Genomic DNA, 17,251 nt, shown 5'->3' on the forward strand with positions numbered 1-17,251 from the left:
TGCTTGTCACCTACCAGGTTGGTCAGAAACGTTCTCATCAAAGCAATGGCTTCTCTTTTCTTTTCTGTTTGGGACAGAAGGAGTTTCTTGACCGCCCCCTTCCCTGAAAATGCATAAACAACCACTGCTCCTGTCTCCAAGCTCAGATTCCCACCAAGATAGCCTTTTCTCTTCCCCTGTCTTTTGTAAGTCTCTTGATTTCATTCTTTGAACCTGTGATTGGAGGTTAAAGTGCACCAGGTTGGAAGGAGGAAGCTCTTAACAATAAAGGTTTGAATATTTAGCTGTGATCAGGTCGCTGCCCTCTCACGAACCTCCCCCCCTTTATCTTTTAAAATGCAAATTATGTTTCAGGGGGTTGTGCGTTGAGTGCGCGCTGCGCCTCGACGTCTCCAACCATTGGTGTCTGTGTCATTACTAATAGAGTCTTGTAAACACTCGTTAATCACGAAGGCCGCCGGCCTGGGGCTCCGCACGCCAGCCTGTGGCGGGTCTTCCCCGCCTCTGCAACCTAGTAGGAAGGAGGTGGGAGGAAAGAAGGAAGAAAGAGAGGGAGGGAGGAGGCAGGTCAGAGGGAGGGACCTCCTCGGGGGCAGAAGCGCCGCGAGGAGCCAGCGGAGCACCGCAGGCTGGGGCGCAGCCACCCGCCGCTCCTCGAGCCCCCTCGCCCCTTTCCCTTCGTGCCCCCCGGCAGCCTCCAGCGTCGGTGCCCAGGCAGCATGGTGAGGTCTGCTCCCGGGCCCTCGCCACCATGTACGTGAGCTACCTCCTGGACAAGGACGTGAGCATGTACCCTAGCTCCGTACGCCACTCTGGCGGCCTCAACCTGGCGCCGCAGAACTTCGTCAGCCCCCCGCAATACCCGGACTACGGCGGTTACCACGTGGCGGCCGCGGCTGCAGCGGCAGCGAACTTGGACAGCGCGCAGTCCCCAGGGCCGTCTTGGCCGGCAGCGTACGGCGCCCCACTCCGGGAGGACTGGAATGGCTACGCGCCCGGAGGCGCCGCGGCCGCCGCCAACGCCGTGGCTCACGGCCTCAACGGGGGCTCCCCGGCCGCCACCATGGGCTACAGCAGCCCCGCTGACTACCACCCGCACCACCACGCGCATCACCACCCGCACCACCCGGCCGCCGCGCCTTCCTGCGCTTCTGGGTTGCTGCAAACGCTCAACCCCGGCCCTCCTGGGCCCGCCGCCACCGCTGCTGCCGAGCAGCTGTCCCCCGGCGGCCAGCGGCGGAACCTGTGCGAGTGGATGCGGAAGCCGACGCAGCAGTCCCTCGGCAGCCAAGGTAAGCCGAGGCTGCGCCCTGCCGGACCGTGCTTGGGAAGGCGCGGGCCGAACCACTGGCTGCTGCGCGTCCGCCCGTCCGTTACGCACAGGGGAGTCCCGGGCTGTCTGGGAGCTCCGCGCCAGGAGGGACACGGTCCGGGGACAAATTCGGGGGCCTCTGGCCCCTCGGGGCTTCTCTGACCTACTGAGCCTGGGAATGAATATTATGAGTCTCACAACACCGTGTTCAGGCGTCCTCTTTTCAATAGCTCCTCATTCGCAACCCCAGGACACCTTCGGGAAGCTCTAGGGAATGTCGGCGTGAGCACTGCTGGACGCGGGCAGAATCGCGTCCTCCCCCACCTGCTGCCGCATGCATTCCTTGCCTGGCTCCTGGCCGCCGAGGAGAGAGGGAGGCTCGAACCTTCTTGGGCTAGATCTAGGCCATTTCTTTCCGCTCTCTCTTTCCCCATCTGAGCCATCTAATAAGAAAACTGACCTGGAGGGGGGTGGGGGAATGTCGGGGGACGGCTAGGCTGTGCGTGGAACAGTGTTTGGCCATTCGGGCCAATTCAAGGTACAGCGAGCAGACAGACCAGGTAGAGCTGCTGTCGCTGGGAAGCAGGTGCTGGCCCCAGCTGTTAAGGTGAGGGGGACGCGCCCCGTCTCTGAACCTGTGACCTGTGAAGGGGTCATTTCAAGCAAAAGCTGGAGGGCTAGGGGCAAGAAACCGAGGGGCAGTCGTCTGCGGAGAGAGCAGGGAGACGGCGAGGAAACCCTGGTGGGAATTAAGCCGCCACTCCAGGTAGGGGTCATTTCTCGCACAGCTTCCTTTAAAGGGTGTCAGGGATGTCTGTGAGTGTGTGTGTGCATCTGAAAAAGATCCTAGGTTTGCCGGACTGTGGGGCTCATTGACTCCAGGTCTGCCCCTTCTGGTGTTCGAGTGTGCCTAGTGGTGGCAAGGAAGTGCGGTGGGGAGAGTCCTAGTTGAGTGCCCCCTTTATTTCAAGAAGTCTTTCCACAGTCCTCAGCGCTTCCGCTTTTCTTGCTTCGCTCCTTGCTGCCCCAATTGGGCAGGCACGCTGGTTATGGGCACTTTGCAGAAGTTTATAGCCAATTACAACTAGTATAAATCAAAGCGCCCTTTGGGGGCTGCGTCTGGGCATTGGTTTCTGCGTCACTGTGCACATGCTAGGGAGAGTCCTGGTGGGAATGCGGCCGTCCGGGGAGAAGGCCACAGATCAGCCTCGGGTGGGCTGCAGAGCTTTGGTTTGGTCCCTTCTCCAAGAGGAGGCGCCTTCCTCCTGGCACGGGCTCCCAGATCCTGGCTCCCAAAGACCCACTTTCTACAGCGCATGTCTGGGGAGCGGTGGCGGAGGTCGCGCATGCCCTAAGGAAGACTTTTGCGTGTCCCGGGAGAGTGGCCGCGGGGTGAGGACCGGGAAAGGGGTGGGAGGGAGGCCGCCAGAGCCCAGGCCGCGAGGTCAGCAGATGTGAAGTCCCGCGCCGAGGTGGCAAGGCCGCAGTCGGCGCCGGGTGCCCTTGTGATGTTAATGTGGGGTGGCCGCAGCCCGCCGGCCGGAGCCAGGCTCCTCTGCGGAGCGTCATCTGTCAAGGGGTGGATAGGGGGGACGCGGCCCGGCCTGCTTTGATATACACCTTCCCAGCCCTGCCATTGTCTCTTTTAGGGCCCGGAAAGAGGGTGGTGACTTTCGCAGTCAATAATGAATTCTGACAAGTCCCTCTTATCCCACCCCTCCACAGCCCCGCTCCTAGGTTCCCAGGGGGTGTGGGGCGCGGGCCGAAGAGCGCACAGGGTCTGCTCATCGCGTTGCCCGGCCCGTCCGGGACACTGAAGGGGCAGCACCCGAGCAAGGGTCGCTCCGAGGTACTTCCAGGCGAGTCTCCCTCCTGGGGTGTTCGGCTGAGGGAACTGCCCTGAGCCCCAGCTCCGGGGGTGTCCTCTGTGGCTCCAGTCAGGCTCCGGTGCCAACCCCGCCTGATGCTATCTGCGTGACCTGGTCTGATTCTCCATTTCCTCATCTGTAAAAAGGGGCGAGTACCAATGGCAGCCTGGAGTGGGTTTGAGGCGGTCACGCGTGCCCGAGCGTCCACCGCGGAGAAAGTCACGTTAATTCCCTTTACTTTCATGGCAGGCGCGGGATCGGGCCATTCAAATGCGCCTGCAGGGCCGTGTTTATGTTAATACGCCTGGCGGGGAGGGGGATGAAAGCCGGGGCCGCCATTTGCTCAGTAGTGGTAATTCAAACAGAATGTGGTTGTTATTAAGGCATTGAAAGGGCTTTTCTTTGATAAGATCGCCTTGTCCTGCATTGTTTGTGGCTGTGTTCCCCTTTCAGCGGCTCGGGGGAGCTCCCTCTGATCAGGCCTGTATCTTCCCAGGACGCTTTTGTTGTGGTTTGCAAAGGGTTTTACCTGAACAAAGTCAGCCTGTGGGACATTAAACACCTCCAGGCAACTCCCAGGCCCTTCAGATCTTTCTGTGGGACTGGGCACTGGGAGATTGAACCTGTTCAGCTGCAAGAAGACCCAAAAGTGGGACGGAGCCAGAGAACAGCTTCTGGCCAGGGCTCTGCCAAGGGCTGAGCCAAGACAGACCTGGTGGAGATGCCAGGCTCGGGCCTGCTCCAACACTGTGGACACTATTTGTCAAGGTCCTTCCGTAAAACAATCAATCTAAGATTTAATATGTTGACTCAATCCAATGAGCATAGATCACTGGTCAGGATAACTCTGGCCAAGTTTGCAGCAGGAATAAATGGAGGGTCAAAAAAGAAAAAGTACCAAACGCCAAACCTGGTTTGGGCAGGTATAAAGTGTCCCTAGCCGGAGGGGTTTTCTGCCTGTTCCCTCCGCCAGAGCCCAGCTCAGAATTCCACCATACGGGCCTGGTGTGTCTGGGGGATGATTCTGGCGACTTGTCAGCTCCTGTACCCTGCTTTCCACTTGTAGCAAAGCAAAGTAGTAACCCCTACAACTCCGCTACAACATGTGCCCACAATGACAGCTGTTTTCCAGGTGGGCTTCCATCTCTGTTAGACCTGGAAATCTAGATGTTTCCAGGATCCTGGCCACTTCACCCTGCCCCCTTTCCGTTGGTGTCAAATATGTGTCAGTACTGTATTTGGTTTACTGAAAGGGTGGTTACATTCTGCTATCTTCTGTGTGAATTAGGTTTCCACTTTTCTTAATTTTAAAAAACCACTTAATACCAAGGTTAGTTTAGTTGCCTCCACTAGCCTCACACCCTCCCCCCACAGGACCCTCTGGGGGGTCTTGTCAGACTTGGCAGGAACCAGCCAAACCCGGGCCCCCCGGGGTGGTGGAGGAAGAGAAATGTCCCTGGGTTAGGGAGGTTTGTCATTACCCATGACTGATGGGCTGCCTTGCAGTTCTCAGCCCTCACTTCTCCTTCCTCCACAGTGAAAACCAGGACGAAAGACAAATACCGAGTGGTGTACACGGACCACCAGCGGCTGGAGCTGGAGAAGGAGTTTCACTACAGCCGCTACATCACCATCCGGAGGAAAGCCGAGCTGGCCGCCACGCTGGGGCTCTCTGAGAGGCAGGTGGGGACCACCTAGCTCCCTCCGGGCAGGCCACTGCCTGGGAGAGGACCATGAGAGTTAGAAAATCTGGCTGCAGGGGCCATCTAAATCTGTGGAGAGAACGAAGCAGGAGGATGCAAGCATTCGTCTTTGGAGCACTTTTTTTTTTTTTTTTTTAATAGAGATGGGGTCTTGCTTTGTGGTCCAGACTGGAGTGTAGTGGTACAATCATAGCTGACTGTAGCCCTGACTTCCTGAGCTGAAGGGATCCTCCAGCCTCAGTCACCTGAGTAGCTTGGACTATAGACTCGAGCCACCATGACTGGCTAATGTTTAAATTTTTTGCAGAGATGGTCTCACCGTCTTACCCAGGTTGGTCTGAAACTCCAAGTGATCCTCCTGTCTTGACCTCCTAAAGTACTGAGATTACAGGTGTGAACCACCATGCCTGGCCTAGAGTACTTTTTTTTCCCCCCAAGATGTAGTTCTGCTCTTGTTGCCCAGGCTGAAGTACAATGGCGTGATCTCGGCTCACTGCAACCTCTGTCTCCCGGGTTCAAGCAATTCTCCTGCCTCAGCCTCCCAAGTAGCTGGGATTATAGGCGTGCACCACCACACTTGGCTAATTTTGTATTTTTAGTAGAGATGGGGTTTCTCCATGTTGGTCAGGCTGGTCTCCAACTCCCGGCCTCAGGTTATCCACCTGCCTCCGCCTCCCAAAGTGCTGAGATTACAGGTGTGAGCCACTGTGCCTGGCCCTGGAGTACTTTTTTAAAGGTCCCCTTCTATCTTTAGTCCTCTTTTTTTGATGTTGTTGATTTTTTTTCTCTCTCTTTTGAGGGATATAGGAAGTGTGAAAAGAAGCCAGGGGTATTAGTTTAATCCAGAATTCCATTTGGGTCTATAAAGACATATTAAAGACCTATTCTCTTTGTTTCTAGCACTGTATCTAAGAAAATAAACTAAATAAAATACTCAGTCTCTCATAAAAACTAGAGGGACAAGACTTGGTTCATGAACATTTTATTTATATCATCTAGAAAAACAGGCCAACTTCACAGCCAGGAAGCCACACAATTAAATCTCATTTTCAGCTCTAAGGTGAGGAAAATTACATTTTAGTTTAGCCTTGAGGGGTCAAAGGTTGCCATTTGAAGTACACCACCCAGCACTGGCCTCCCTTTGCTGTGTAGAAAGGGCCTTGCAGTTTCTGTTTTCCTTGGTTCTGAGACTTTAAACTTTTCCAGTAAATGCGTAGATAAAAGTTGCTTTGAAAACAAACCCAGGGAGCAAGGAGAGAGGAAGACTCTTCCCCATGAGGCTGAATTGGGCCTGAGAATTGATCCAGGGCTGGGCTGTTATGGGGACACCCAAGGAAAGCTTCTAGAAGGACTTGGAGTTCTGTAGTTGGAGCGGAAGATATTGATGATACTGCTGGGTACTATTCCTTTATTCCCTGGCATCTTCACCACCATGTGCTTTTCTCCACCTTTCCATTTCTAGGTTAAAATTTGGTTTCAGAACCGCAGAGCGAAGGAAAGGAAAATCAACAAGAAGAAGTTGCAGCAGCAACAGCAGCAGCAGCCGCCGCAGCCGCCTCCGCCGCCACCACAGCCTCCCCAGCCTCAGCCAGGTCCTCTGAGAAGTGTCCAGGAGCCCTTGAGTCCGGTGTCTTCCCTGCAAGCCTCAGTGCCTGGCTCTGTTCCAGGGGTTCTGGGGCCAACTGGGGGGGTGCTAAACCCCACAGTCACCCAGTGACCCACAGGGGTCTGCAGCAGCAGAGCAATTCCAGGCTGAGCCATGAGGAGCGTGGACTCCGCAAGACTCCTCAGGAGAGACCCCTCCCCTCCCACCCACAGCCGTAGACCTACAAACCTGGCTCTCAGAGGAAAAATGGGAGCCGGGAGTAAGACAAGTGGGATTTGGGACCTCAAGAAATATACTCTCCCAGATTTTTACTTTTTCCCATCCAGCTCTTTGTGCCACTGAGGAGACAGAGAGCTGCCACTGGGCTTCATTGGGGACTGGCAGAAGCATTGCCCGGACTGACCACACCAACGAGGCCTTCAGCCTCCTCCCCAGCTCTTCTCTTCCTAGAGCTGCAGGCTGCACCTCTGGCTAGAGCTGAGGGGAGAGAGGGACTTAGGGGAACAGCAAGTTTGAGGCCAAGATGGCTGCTGCCTGCTCATGGCCCTCCCTTGGAGGTCCAGCTGGGCCTCCTGCCTCCGGGCAGGCAAGGTTTACACTGCAGAAGCCAAAAAGGCAGCTAAGATAGAAAGCTGGACTGACCAAAGACTGCAGAACCCCCAGGTGGCCTGCGTCTTTTTTCTCTTCCCTTCCCAGACCAGGAAAGGCTTGGCTGGTATATGCACAGGGTGTGGTATGAGGGATGGTTATTGGACTCCAGGCCTGACCAGGGGGCCCAAACAGGGACTTGTTTAGAGAGCCTGTCACCAGAGCTTCTCTGGGCTGAATGTATGTCAGTGCTATAAATGCCAGAGCCAGCCTGGACTTCCTGCCATTTTCACAATCTTGGGGCTGATGAAGAAGGGGGTTGGGGGGTTTGTGGTGTTGTTGCTGCTGTTTGGGTTGTTGGTCTGTGTAACATCCAAGCCAGAGTTTTCAAAGCCTTCTGGATCCAGGGGGAAAGAAGTGATATGGTGAAGGGAAGTGGGGAGTATTTGAACACAGTTGAATTTTTTCTAAAAAGAAAAAGAGATAAATGGCTTTCCAGATTTCAGATTCTGTATTTATCTTCAGATTTTGTCTGCAACTATTTTTTAAAGAAATGAAATATCTTCTCGGCTTGCAAGCTGATTTGGAAAATTCGGAGAGGGAGTGGAGATTATCTAGACAGGCTCATTTTACCCCAGAGCATCAGAAGCCTGAAAGAGCAGGTTCTGAGACCTTCCCTGCCCCCAAGCCTGAGCCCAGCCTTGGAATGCGTGGCTCTCCTGGGGGTGCCTTTGGGCAAAATGCACATCTGAATGGCCAGCTGCTTCCCAGCAGCCAGAAATTATAGGGGGTGGGGGTGAGAGGGCCCCCTCATAGCATCTCACCAAATCCACATGGAGGTTTTTTGCAAACAACAGGCAGTTCCCTTCTGCAGCGACTCCCTCCTAAGGACACCCCACAACCCAGCTAGTTAAACGTGAGCATTAAATTTTTTAAAAAACTCCCCCTACTTTCCCAAGACAGCACTTCCATGAATTTAGTCTTCTGTAAATCACTGGGCATTTCTGTGAGCCCTTTCTATCTCCACTTTCTTCTGTCCTCGCAGTTTCCTTATCCCGGACCGCGCCCCACTTCCCACCCAATCACCCCACAAACAAGATTTCAAGACCCAACAGAAAATGATCTTTTTAGTGACAGTTGCTTGTTATCTGGCGGATCCACTGGGGACCGGGGTGCAGTCTTTGAGATTTTTGATCCTGGAGGCCACCGAGCTGAGCGTTCCGGGCAGGACCTGGGCGAGGGGCGCTTAGCCCTTCGTTTCGATCTTCTCACCAACATCCGAGAGCCTAATCAGCGCACCCACGGAGGCGCCTTAAGGGCAGTTGGGAGGATGAGAGAGCCGGGGGAGACAGCAAGAGGTACAGCCCCTCCGCAGCACCTCTCCAATTCCGCGGCCCTTCCGGGTGGCGCATACAGCTCCAGGATTGGGAAACGGACTCCGGTGGCCCGGCCCGCGGGCGCCTGGCCTCGAAACCAGAGGCAGGAGTGTGGGGCGCGGGGTTGGGAGGTGCCGGGCAGAGGAGGAAGTCTTGTCCGGGTCCGCTGGGCGAGGGGTCCCGGGTCAGGGCCAATCTGAGCCCCGGTGCCCCGCAGGTCTCCCCGCACCCCGGCCGTGCCCACACGCCCGCCCCCTAGCCGCTGCGGTTGCTATGCGTTGCCGTGAAACGCCTGTCAATAAACCCTGTTTGGACAGTGGAGCAAGAGCACATGGGTTGTTTGCTTAGTGGTTAGAGGTTCAAAAGTCGACATTGTCCCGCTGCAAGCGATTACAAGTTCTTCCCCTTCCCAGGGCTAGGTCCCCTTGCACGCGGGTACGGGGCCAGGGAAAGGAGCTCTGTTGCTCTCTGAGATGCAAGCACCTGGCTTGCTGCTGCGAGCGCCTGGCAAGCCTCCCGGGCCACGGAAAAAGGCACAAAACCAGGACCCTCTCCGGCAAGTGAGGCCACCACGCTTCTAACGCCAACTGTGTCACTCCCGGAGCAATACCTACGGAACGAGGGATGTGGCACGAGTGGGGAGCGCAGCTTGAGGAGTTTAGGGAGACCTGCACAGGGGCGCCTGAGGTTATTTGAGACCAGATGACCTCGCGGCTCCTGGAGCCTTCAGCGCAGAGCTGGGGGTGGGGGCCTCCGAATCCCACGCCTCCACCGCGTCCAGTAGTCGGCTCAGGCGCCAGAGGGCGCGCGCGCTCTGGGAAGAGATGGGGCTTGGGCTCGTGGACTCGGAAAGGTTCCAGTTTTCACCCAATTGGGAGGTGCAAGCGCCTCTCCCGACTCCGGCTGAACCCAAACCCGGGCGCTGCAAGATTTTTCTACGTTGGCCGTGGGCCTGTTGAAACTAAGTTCAAACTAAGTCAGGCAGGGGAGATTCTTGGATTTGTTGAATGTTTAAGAAAAACAAAATTGGCAGAGAGGGACTATACCTTTCTAAAAGGGTCATTTTGCACAAGATGTTTTCTTCCTAAAATTACAGTAATGTGGACACAGTATTAATATATGGTAAGACTGGAAATTTAGGATAAATGTGGGAATAAAACCTATCAGTATTGTGGAACTGAGGTAAAAAAAAAAAAAAAAAGTGTCTATCGGCCGGGCGCGGTGGCTCACGCCTGTAATCTCAGCACTTTGAGAGGCAGAGGCGGGTGAATCACTTGAGGTCAGGAGTTCGAAACCAGCCTGGCCAACGTGGCGAAAACCCATCTCTGCTAAAAATACAAAAATTAGCCGGGCATCGTGGCGCGCTCCGGTAATCCCAGCTACTCAGGATGCTGAGGCAGGAGAATCACTTGAACCCGGGAGTCTTGGAGGTTGCAGTGAGCCAAGATCCGAGCCACTGCACTCCAGCCTGGGCGACAGAGAGAGACTCCGCCTCAAAAACAAACAAACAAAAAAGTATTTATGGAGAATGAACAGCCTGAGTCTCCGCCCCACCCGAACCCCGCCGTGAACAATTCGTAGATTTGTCACATTCATCCAATAAAGGTTAACACGATGGACTGCTAATGAAAGCAACGAATATTTCATTGCAATGTGTTTCACTTCTTTCTAATAATATGCAGCAAGGGGTCTACATCAGTGAAGAAAACTAATATTAAATAACAATCTAAATATGCACGTAGCAATATTCTTGCTGTTGTTATTCACAACTACTCAGGGAAAAAAAAGAAGCAACAAATAGAAATGAAAGAAGTCTCAGCCACAGAATGGCAAGGAAAGTTATTTTATTTATTTATTTATTTAGTTAGTTAGTTATTTTCTGAGATGGAGTTTCCCTCAGTCGCCCAAGCTGGAGTGCAGTGGAGTGATCTCAGCTCAGTGACCTCCACCTCCTGGATTCAAGAGTCTTCTGCCTCAGCTCCAGGCGTACACCACCATGCCCAGCTAATTTTTGGTCAAAAAGTTATATATATATTTTAGGGCCACTCTTTGCACCTCGTTTTAGAGACAGGTAGCTATTTACCAGCTTACTGACCTTAGGAAAGCCCCAACCTCTCAGCTACCACTTCCTTACCTGTAACATGGGGATCCAATGAGGTAATTAATGTAAGCCAGGGTAGCATTGCATGCTTATGACTAGACGCCAGTCACAATATGAGCTGCTTCTTGTATTGTATTCTGCAAAGTGCTGGAGAGTCCTTACAAAGAGCTTTTGAGGAAGATAATTTCTCAAATTATGATAGAATAACCCTTTCCCAGAATTTTTTTCTAATGCATTTAGCTTTGCTTACTTTGTCAAAGTTGCTTGAAGTATGTTATTTCTTGATCGCCACTTCCTAAGTATCTGCATAAAATCTTGAGTGGCAAGGCACTAAGCAGCATTCCAGATGTGGCGACAAGTTGCTGGTCTGTATAGCTTACTTGCCCTTTTATTTACTAGAAGACATGTTCCCAACTAGAACATCTAGTTTCTAGCTGCACTTAGGAGAATCAAGATTAGTTGAGGATGTAGTTGAGAATCTTCTTGTCAGTACACTTTTTTTTTTTTTGAGACGAAATTTTGCTTTTGTTGCCCAGGCTGGAGCGCAATGGCTCAATCTCGGCTCATTGCAACCTCCGCCTCCCAGGTTCAAGCGATTCTCCTGCCTCAGCCTTCTGAGTAGCTGGGATTACAGGCGACTGCCACCATGCCCAGCTAATATATATTTGTGTATTTAGTAGAGACGGAGTATTTAGTAGAGACGGAGTTTCACCATGTTAACCAGGCTGGTCTTGAACTTCTGACCTCAGGTGATCCGCCCACCTCGGCCTCCCAAAGTTCTGGGATTACAGGCATGAGCCACTGCGCCCGGCCATCTGGGCAGACAGGCAGATACTCTAACTAGATGGCATTAAAAGTTTCTTTATTTTGAGACAATTTCTACCCCAACACCTCAATATTAATTCTGTGCTCTTCAGGAACCACCCCAGGAGGGTGCTGAGGTTTAAATTCTCTAAGGCTGATTCATCCTTAGATGTTGTTTTAAGAAAAGTGTTTTACTCTTATCTCCAGAATTCTCCCTTACAGTAAAATTACAGCAGCAGATCTTGCATTAAATTGGTTTTGTTTCAGAGTATAACAAAAACATTCATATCTAAGTAATGTAGATTAATTTGTAAATATTTAAAATAAACATTTAACTTATCTTCTTAATCACACTTAGATGGCACAAATTTTCAACCCCACAACTCCTACATTCAGTCAATTTTCCTTTGCCTTTTTCCTTTTGCCTCCTGCTCTTCTTGGAGTGGGTGCACTATGATTTTAACAAACCAAGCAGGTTTTAGAGATGGCTGTGGGGCTAGCTGTGTGATACTGGGCCAAAAGAATCACCTACTGTCTTCTTTCTTTAGCTACAAATCAGAGGAATACATACATATAAATAAAGATAGAGATATTTTATACATATTTATACATATATAGACATATATACATAAAATATAATGACTTTCTAGAAGGTTATGACATTAGAATTAGAAAAAAAAAAAAAAAAAAAAAAAAAAAAACAACTCTCAAACTCCAAATAAAGAAAGTAGACTCTGTGAGTTCCAAAGATTATACTAACATTTACCTTGACATTCTTCTTGGAGGAATCAGTCCAGAAAAGGTGGGGGCAGCACTTAGGTGACCTTTTGGCTCCTGCATCTCTAATGCCCAAACATTACATTTGTTTTAACAACAGCTTTTCCCAATTGGCATTTTTCATTAACCACAGCAGATATAGATAATATCAACCAGGTTGCCAGAGCCCCAAAGTTAAATGACCAGTAAAGCAGGATCCTGGTGATTCTGTTCTAGAGATCTAATCCATAAACCACAACACAACCAGTTTTGATCCATGAAAAAGACTTCCCTGAGATGAAATGATTGCCAAACCGTCCCTTCACACGCACAATTACTTAAAAATAATATTTATATCATGTACTGGGTTTATGTGTCCAATATTTTATTGGTAAATGAAAACCCCAGGCAGTTCATGCACTTTCATATTTGAGTTTTAACTTCAAAACTAAAAAGGAATTTTTTCCTACTTGCTCATGTGTTATCTCAGAACTTTCAGGATTAACAGTCTGCTATCATCACACTTAGTATCTGTAGTATGATGATAATAGGTTTTATGCAAGTGGTAGTTGATAAGTTCCTCTCCAACCTCAGGGAAGCAAACAAGGAAGAACAATGCAGAGCTAAAGTCATTGTAGTACAGACTTATGATGGCTTGTTATGTGGCACTTAAATAATTTTAACTTATTGATAATTAGTAGAGTCAAGAACAAAGATGATATACCTAAACCACAGATTAGGAGTTGTTAAAAATGACCAGGGCAGGCTCTGTTTCCTACTCACAAAATACGCTTCGGGTATTTTTCTTTCATTCTGTGTAGCTAATATTTAAAAAACGACAGCTACAGCAAAACTTAACAGAACTAGATTCTGTTTTCAGACTTCACTTCACCTGGCCCTCTCTTTTCTTTTATTCTTGTTTTTTTTTTTTTTTTTGAGACAGAGTCTCACTCTGTTGCCAGGCTGGAGCGCAGTGGTCCGATCTTGGCTCACTGCAATCTCTGCCTCCCAGGTTCAAGTGATTCTCTTGGCTTAGCCTCCCGAGTAGCTGGGATTACAGGCACGCGCCACCACACACAGCTAATTTTTGTATTTTTAATAGAGTCAGGGTTTCACCATGTTGGCCAGGCTGGTCTTGAACTCCTGACCTTGTGATCCGCCTGCCTCGGCCTCCCAAAGTGCTGAGATTACAGGCGTGAGCCAAGGCGCCCTGCCAACCCTCTATTTTGTAGACAGAAGCAACTTATGTCATGACTGGGGGCTAGTCATAAGCGTACAATGCTACATTGGTTTACATTACCTCACTGGATCCCCAGGTTACAGATGAGGAAGTGGTAGCTCAGAGGTTGGGTCTTCCCAAGGTCAGTAAGCTGATAAATAGCAACCTATCTCTAAAATGAGGTGCAAAGAGTGGCCCTAAAAAACATATAACGTTTCTTGCCATTCTGTGGCTGAGACCTCTTTTATTTCTACTCGTTGCGGCTTTTTTTGTCTCAGTGGTTGTGAATAATAACAGCAAGAATATTGCTATGTGCATATTTCTTATTATGTGCATTGCCAGAAACAAACAGAAAAAAGACATAAATAAGTCAGAACCAGAGATCATTGTCTAGTAACAATATAGAAATGTAGAAGAGTGCAGGAAGAACAAAAAGACTGCTTGTCTGGACTCCACACATAAAAAATTAAAACATGCCGGGCGCGGTGGCTCAAGCCTGTAATCCCAGCACTTTGGGAGGCCGAGACGGGCGGATCACGAGGTCAGGAGATCGAGACCATCCTGGCTAATACGGTGAAACCCCGTCTCTACTAAAAAATACAAAAAACTAGCCGGGCGACGAGGCGGGAGCCTGTAGTCCCAGCTACTCGGGAGGCTGAGGCAGGAGAATGGCGTAAACCCGGGAGGCGGAGCTTGCAGTGAGCTGAGAACCAGCCACTGCACTCCAGCCTGGGCGGCAGAGCAAGACTCCGTCTCAGAAAAAAAAAAAAAAAAAAAAAAAAAAAAAAATTAAAACATTATTTTTCCCTTGGACCACTTTATTAAAAATAATGCATATTTTAGAAATCCAGATTCTTGTATTTTCATTCATTCCTGTTATTTTCATCATATCTATGAATTTTACATAAACATCTTTACACTTTCAGATCGCTGTTAGTGATACATTGTTACACACATAGCACATTAGACAATGCTTCAGATTCTGGTAACTGGAAGATGACAGTTTGACAGTTCTTGGGGGTGATCACAAGTCTACAGAAAACCAACAATTGACATTTATTTATCATATCTACAGAGAAATGAGAGTCTTGACATGTATTGATACACCCAGTGTTACGATTGGTTCTCTTGGGTGGATATTTGCCCGGAATGGGAAACTAAAAAGCGATTCATCAAATGATCATGTCATGTGAAGCTGTTCAGTGGGTGAGTTTCTAGGAGGGCTTGGTATTACTGAGTAAAGCCGGGTGCTCCTTTTGCAAATCTGTAGTCAGACAAAATAGACAAGAAGCAAGCTCCCCACCCTAACTTTTAGTGTATTCCCACCCGCCCCGCCCCCGCCACACTTCTACCTCAGACAAACTAGTGTCTAGATTTGAGTCTTTGAATGTCTCAGACAGAAAAATGGATGAAACTTGTTCTTTGTTCATGCCCAAATGGGCCCGTTGTCCCATACAACACAGCTTGGGGAAGCGCTGGGCCTGGTATTCAGGCATCTCCGCGGATCTACCCCAACTATTAGAGCAGATAGAGCTCAGGTAGCGGTGATCCGCCCCTACCCCTGCAGCCTACGCGGACTAGTCGCGTCTACTCCCGGCCGCCGCGGGTCCCGGGCTCCTTGACCCTCCCCCAAGGCCACTCGGAGCGCAGCTTCCCTGAGCCCAGTGCCTCCCCGTGCTCCCAGCGGACGCCCGGGGGCTCGTGTCCCGCTGCTGTTGCCCAAGGCGGCCGGTCTCGGCCGGCTGCCCGTCCTTGCTGGGTCTCCGCGGCGGCCTGGGGCTCCCTGGAGAGATTCGCGGCGTCTCCCGAGGGGTGGCGCACGGTGGGGGCAGGCGAGGTCCCGGCGCCGCGGCCTCCTGCCGGGTGGGAAGCTCTGGGAGCGCCTCTCCGCCGCAGCCCGTCGCCCCGGAAGTCGCGCCCTGAGATTCCGGGCACTTTATTTTTCCTCTTTCGAACGGTGTGGTGTCCGCGGTTGTTTTTGTCCTTATACCTGAAGACGCCATGCTTTTCAAAAGGCGCGCGTAACTACGGCGCGGAGGTGAGGGGAACCTGGGCCGCGAGCGCCAAAGCCACCTGGCGAAGAAGGCCCGGAGCACTGGCCTTCGACCTGTCGTAGCTGGACGACCTGGGCCGGCGATGGTGGTACCAGGCCCGAGGGATTTGGCTTTCGGAACGCGCAAAGGGATCTCTGGTATGTTCGGTCTCTCGCCGCCGCCCGCGGCCTCCGGCGTCTGGCCTGTCTCGCCTGCGCGAGGTCCCCGGCAGGGGGCGCTGCTGCTCCAGCTGAGCGGGTGAAGCGGCTGGGACCCCGCGGCCTCTGTCCCCAGCCCTGCCGCCGATCTGAGAGCTGGGATTCGGGGCGGGCAGCGGGAGGCTGAGCTGGAGCAGCCGGAGCCGCCGCAGGAGGGGCTGAGGGGTGCCCCGCCGCCCTTCTCGGCCGCCTTGGTGGCTTTCCCGGCCTCTCGGCCAAGGGCGCGGGGCTGCGGGTGAGTCTCCCGGGGAGTCGCCTCGCACAACAGGCGCGAGCGAATCTCCTCCTTTCCACTCTCCCGGAGGCGCTGTGGCTCTTAAAACCTCCGCTCCTTCTCTTCGCAGCCACCAGAAGGCGCGGCCTGCCACGTGGGCAAAGGCAGTCTCCCCCAGAGCCCCGTTGCGCCCCAAAGCCGGGTTCCATCTCATCTCCGACAAAGACACTTCCTGATTTGCCCCTCACCAGACTCCAGCAACTTTCCGGGTCCCCGGGAACCTGATTTCGCCTCTGGGCCTCCATGATTAGTGGCGGCTGGAGCGCTGCTCCCCAACCTGGGCCCACTTTAGGGTGTGTGGGGCAGGGAGGAGGGTGGGATCACTCTTAATCTCGTGTCACAGCTAAATAATTTACCCAAGGTCTTCTCTTCCTGCCAGTTCCCTTCCCTGTTCCACTGCCCTTGACTTCCTGCTTTGTGAAACCCCGGAGAAAGAAAGGCCAAGTCTTAATAAAAGTTAATATTAATAGAGGCCCCATACTCCGGGCTTCTCCAACACCTCATCTTCCCCTCTCACCTCCACCCCCTCCACTCAAGCCCCGTTTCTCGGGGAGTTCTTTCAAAACTGGAGATGGGACTGTACTTTGGGGTACATTCAGGAAACAAGGACGCTTGGGCCACATTGTGTCTAAACCACATCCTCCTCCAGTTCCCATCAGCGCGGAGGGTGGCAAAGGTCGAGCGTGCACACAGTAGCTGCCCCACAGAAGCCGCGCTGGTTCCAAAGCAGTCCAGAGATAAGGGCGGGGGCCAGCCGGCAGGTTCTGCAGGAGAAATACCTGCTGGAAAGAACAGGCCCAGCGACTACTGAGAGGCGAGGAGCAAAATTTACCAGTGTTCAACAGATACTTTTAAAAAGGCAACAAACCAATACTGTACAAAGAATACGTAACAGTATCAAGCTCACTGTTCCCTGATGTGTGTGCGGATTCGAGTCTACTGACTTTCCCATAGTAAAGTCTAGTTTGGTTTGAGCTAAGGGCTTGCACAAACAATTCCTTCCAAGAAGGTTAAACATGCAGAAATGTGAAAAGAACATCCTTTTTCTTTCAATTTCATCCCTCTGTTAACAATGTGAACACTCTGTTGGACGTCATTTCGAGAATTTTTCTGTGCTTACACAAATATGTATTACATATAATCTTGTTCTTTCTTTTCTGTCCTTTAAAAAAAAAACAAAAATGAAGTCACACTTTACTTTGTGACTTGCTTGTATCATTTAATAATATATCATGGGCATTTCCCCAGGTCATTACACATAAATCATATCAATTTTTAAAATGTCCATTGCATTATGTAAATAAAGATGTAATAGAATTTTATTGATTCAATCATTTATTTTGAATATTTACTATGTTCTAGGTGCTGGGAAAACAGCAATAATCGTCACTGT

At 51.3% G+C, this 17,251-nt stretch overlaps 3 protein-coding genes across 4 annotated transcripts; 2 read left to right on the plus strand and 1 right to left on the minus strand.

Annotated features, from left to right (window-relative positions):
• The first annotated feature begins 390 nt into the window (after positions 1-390).
• Positions 391-8,774, plus strand: CDX2 (caudal type homeobox 2). 2 transcript variants are annotated; one of them, XM_023208661.1, is made up of 3 exons: positions 391-1,292; positions 4,718-4,863; positions 6,346-8,774. In XM_023208661.1, exons 1-3 carry the CDS (start codon positions 752-754, stop codon positions 6,598-6,600), a joined length of 942 nt encoding a protein of 313 aa, XP_023064429.1. In that variant the 5' UTR covers positions 391-751; the 3' UTR covers positions 6,601-8,774. The 2 variants fall into 2 exon arrangements, with proteins under 2 accessions (XP_023064429.1, XP_023064430.1); XM_023208662.1 differs by having other exon boundaries at positions 4,718-4,859.
• LOC111540395 lies at positions 7,981-8,774 on the plus strand. The gene has a single exon (XM_023208664.1). The coding sequence runs from the start codon at positions 8,048-8,050 to the stop codon at positions 8,651-8,653; it is 606 nt and encodes a 201-aa protein (XP_023064432.1). The 5' UTR covers positions 7,981-8,047; the 3' UTR covers positions 8,654-8,774.
• Positions 8,775-14,260: 5,486 nt separating this feature from the next.
• LOC111540421 lies at positions 14,261-16,104 on the minus strand. The gene has a single exon (XM_023208703.1). The coding sequence runs from the start codon at positions 16,010-16,012 to the stop codon at positions 15,359-15,361; it is 654 nt and encodes a 217-aa protein (XP_023064471.1). The 5' UTR covers positions 16,013-16,104; the 3' UTR covers positions 14,261-15,358.
• Positions 16,105-17,251: the final 1,147 nt, after the last annotated feature.

The sequence above is a fragment of the Piliocolobus tephrosceles genome, chromosome X (assembly GCF_002776525.5).
Source record: "Piliocolobus tephrosceles isolate RC106 chromosome X, ASM277652v3, whole genome shotgun sequence".
NCBI lineage: Eukaryota > Metazoa > Chordata > Mammalia > Primates > Cercopithecidae > Piliocolobus > Piliocolobus tephrosceles.

What these genes read in the sequence shown, in the direction of transcription:
- CDX2 (XM_023208661.1), top strand. Translation starts at nt 752, where the DNA reads ATGTACGTGAGCTACCTCCTGGACAAGGACGTGAGCATGTACCCTAGC. An exon ending in GCAGTCCCTCGGCAGCCAAG is followed by an intron (nt 1,293 to 4,717) that starts GTAAGCCGAGGC and finishes CTTCCTCCACAG; the next exon opens with TGAAAACCAGGACGAAAGAC. An exon ending in TGGGGCTCTCTGAGAGGCAG is followed by an intron (nt 4,864 to 6,345) that starts GTGGGGACCACC and finishes TTCCATTTCTAG; the next exon opens with GTTAAAATTTGGTTTCAGAA.
- LOC111540395 (XM_023208664.1), top strand. Translation starts at nt 8,048, where the DNA reads ATGAATTTAGTCTTCTGTAAATCACTGGGCATTTCTGTGAGCCCTTTC.
- LOC111540421 (XM_023208703.1), bottom strand. Translation starts at nt 16,012, where the DNA reads ATGAGATGGAACCCGGCTTTGGGGCGCAACGGGGCTCTGGGGGAGACT.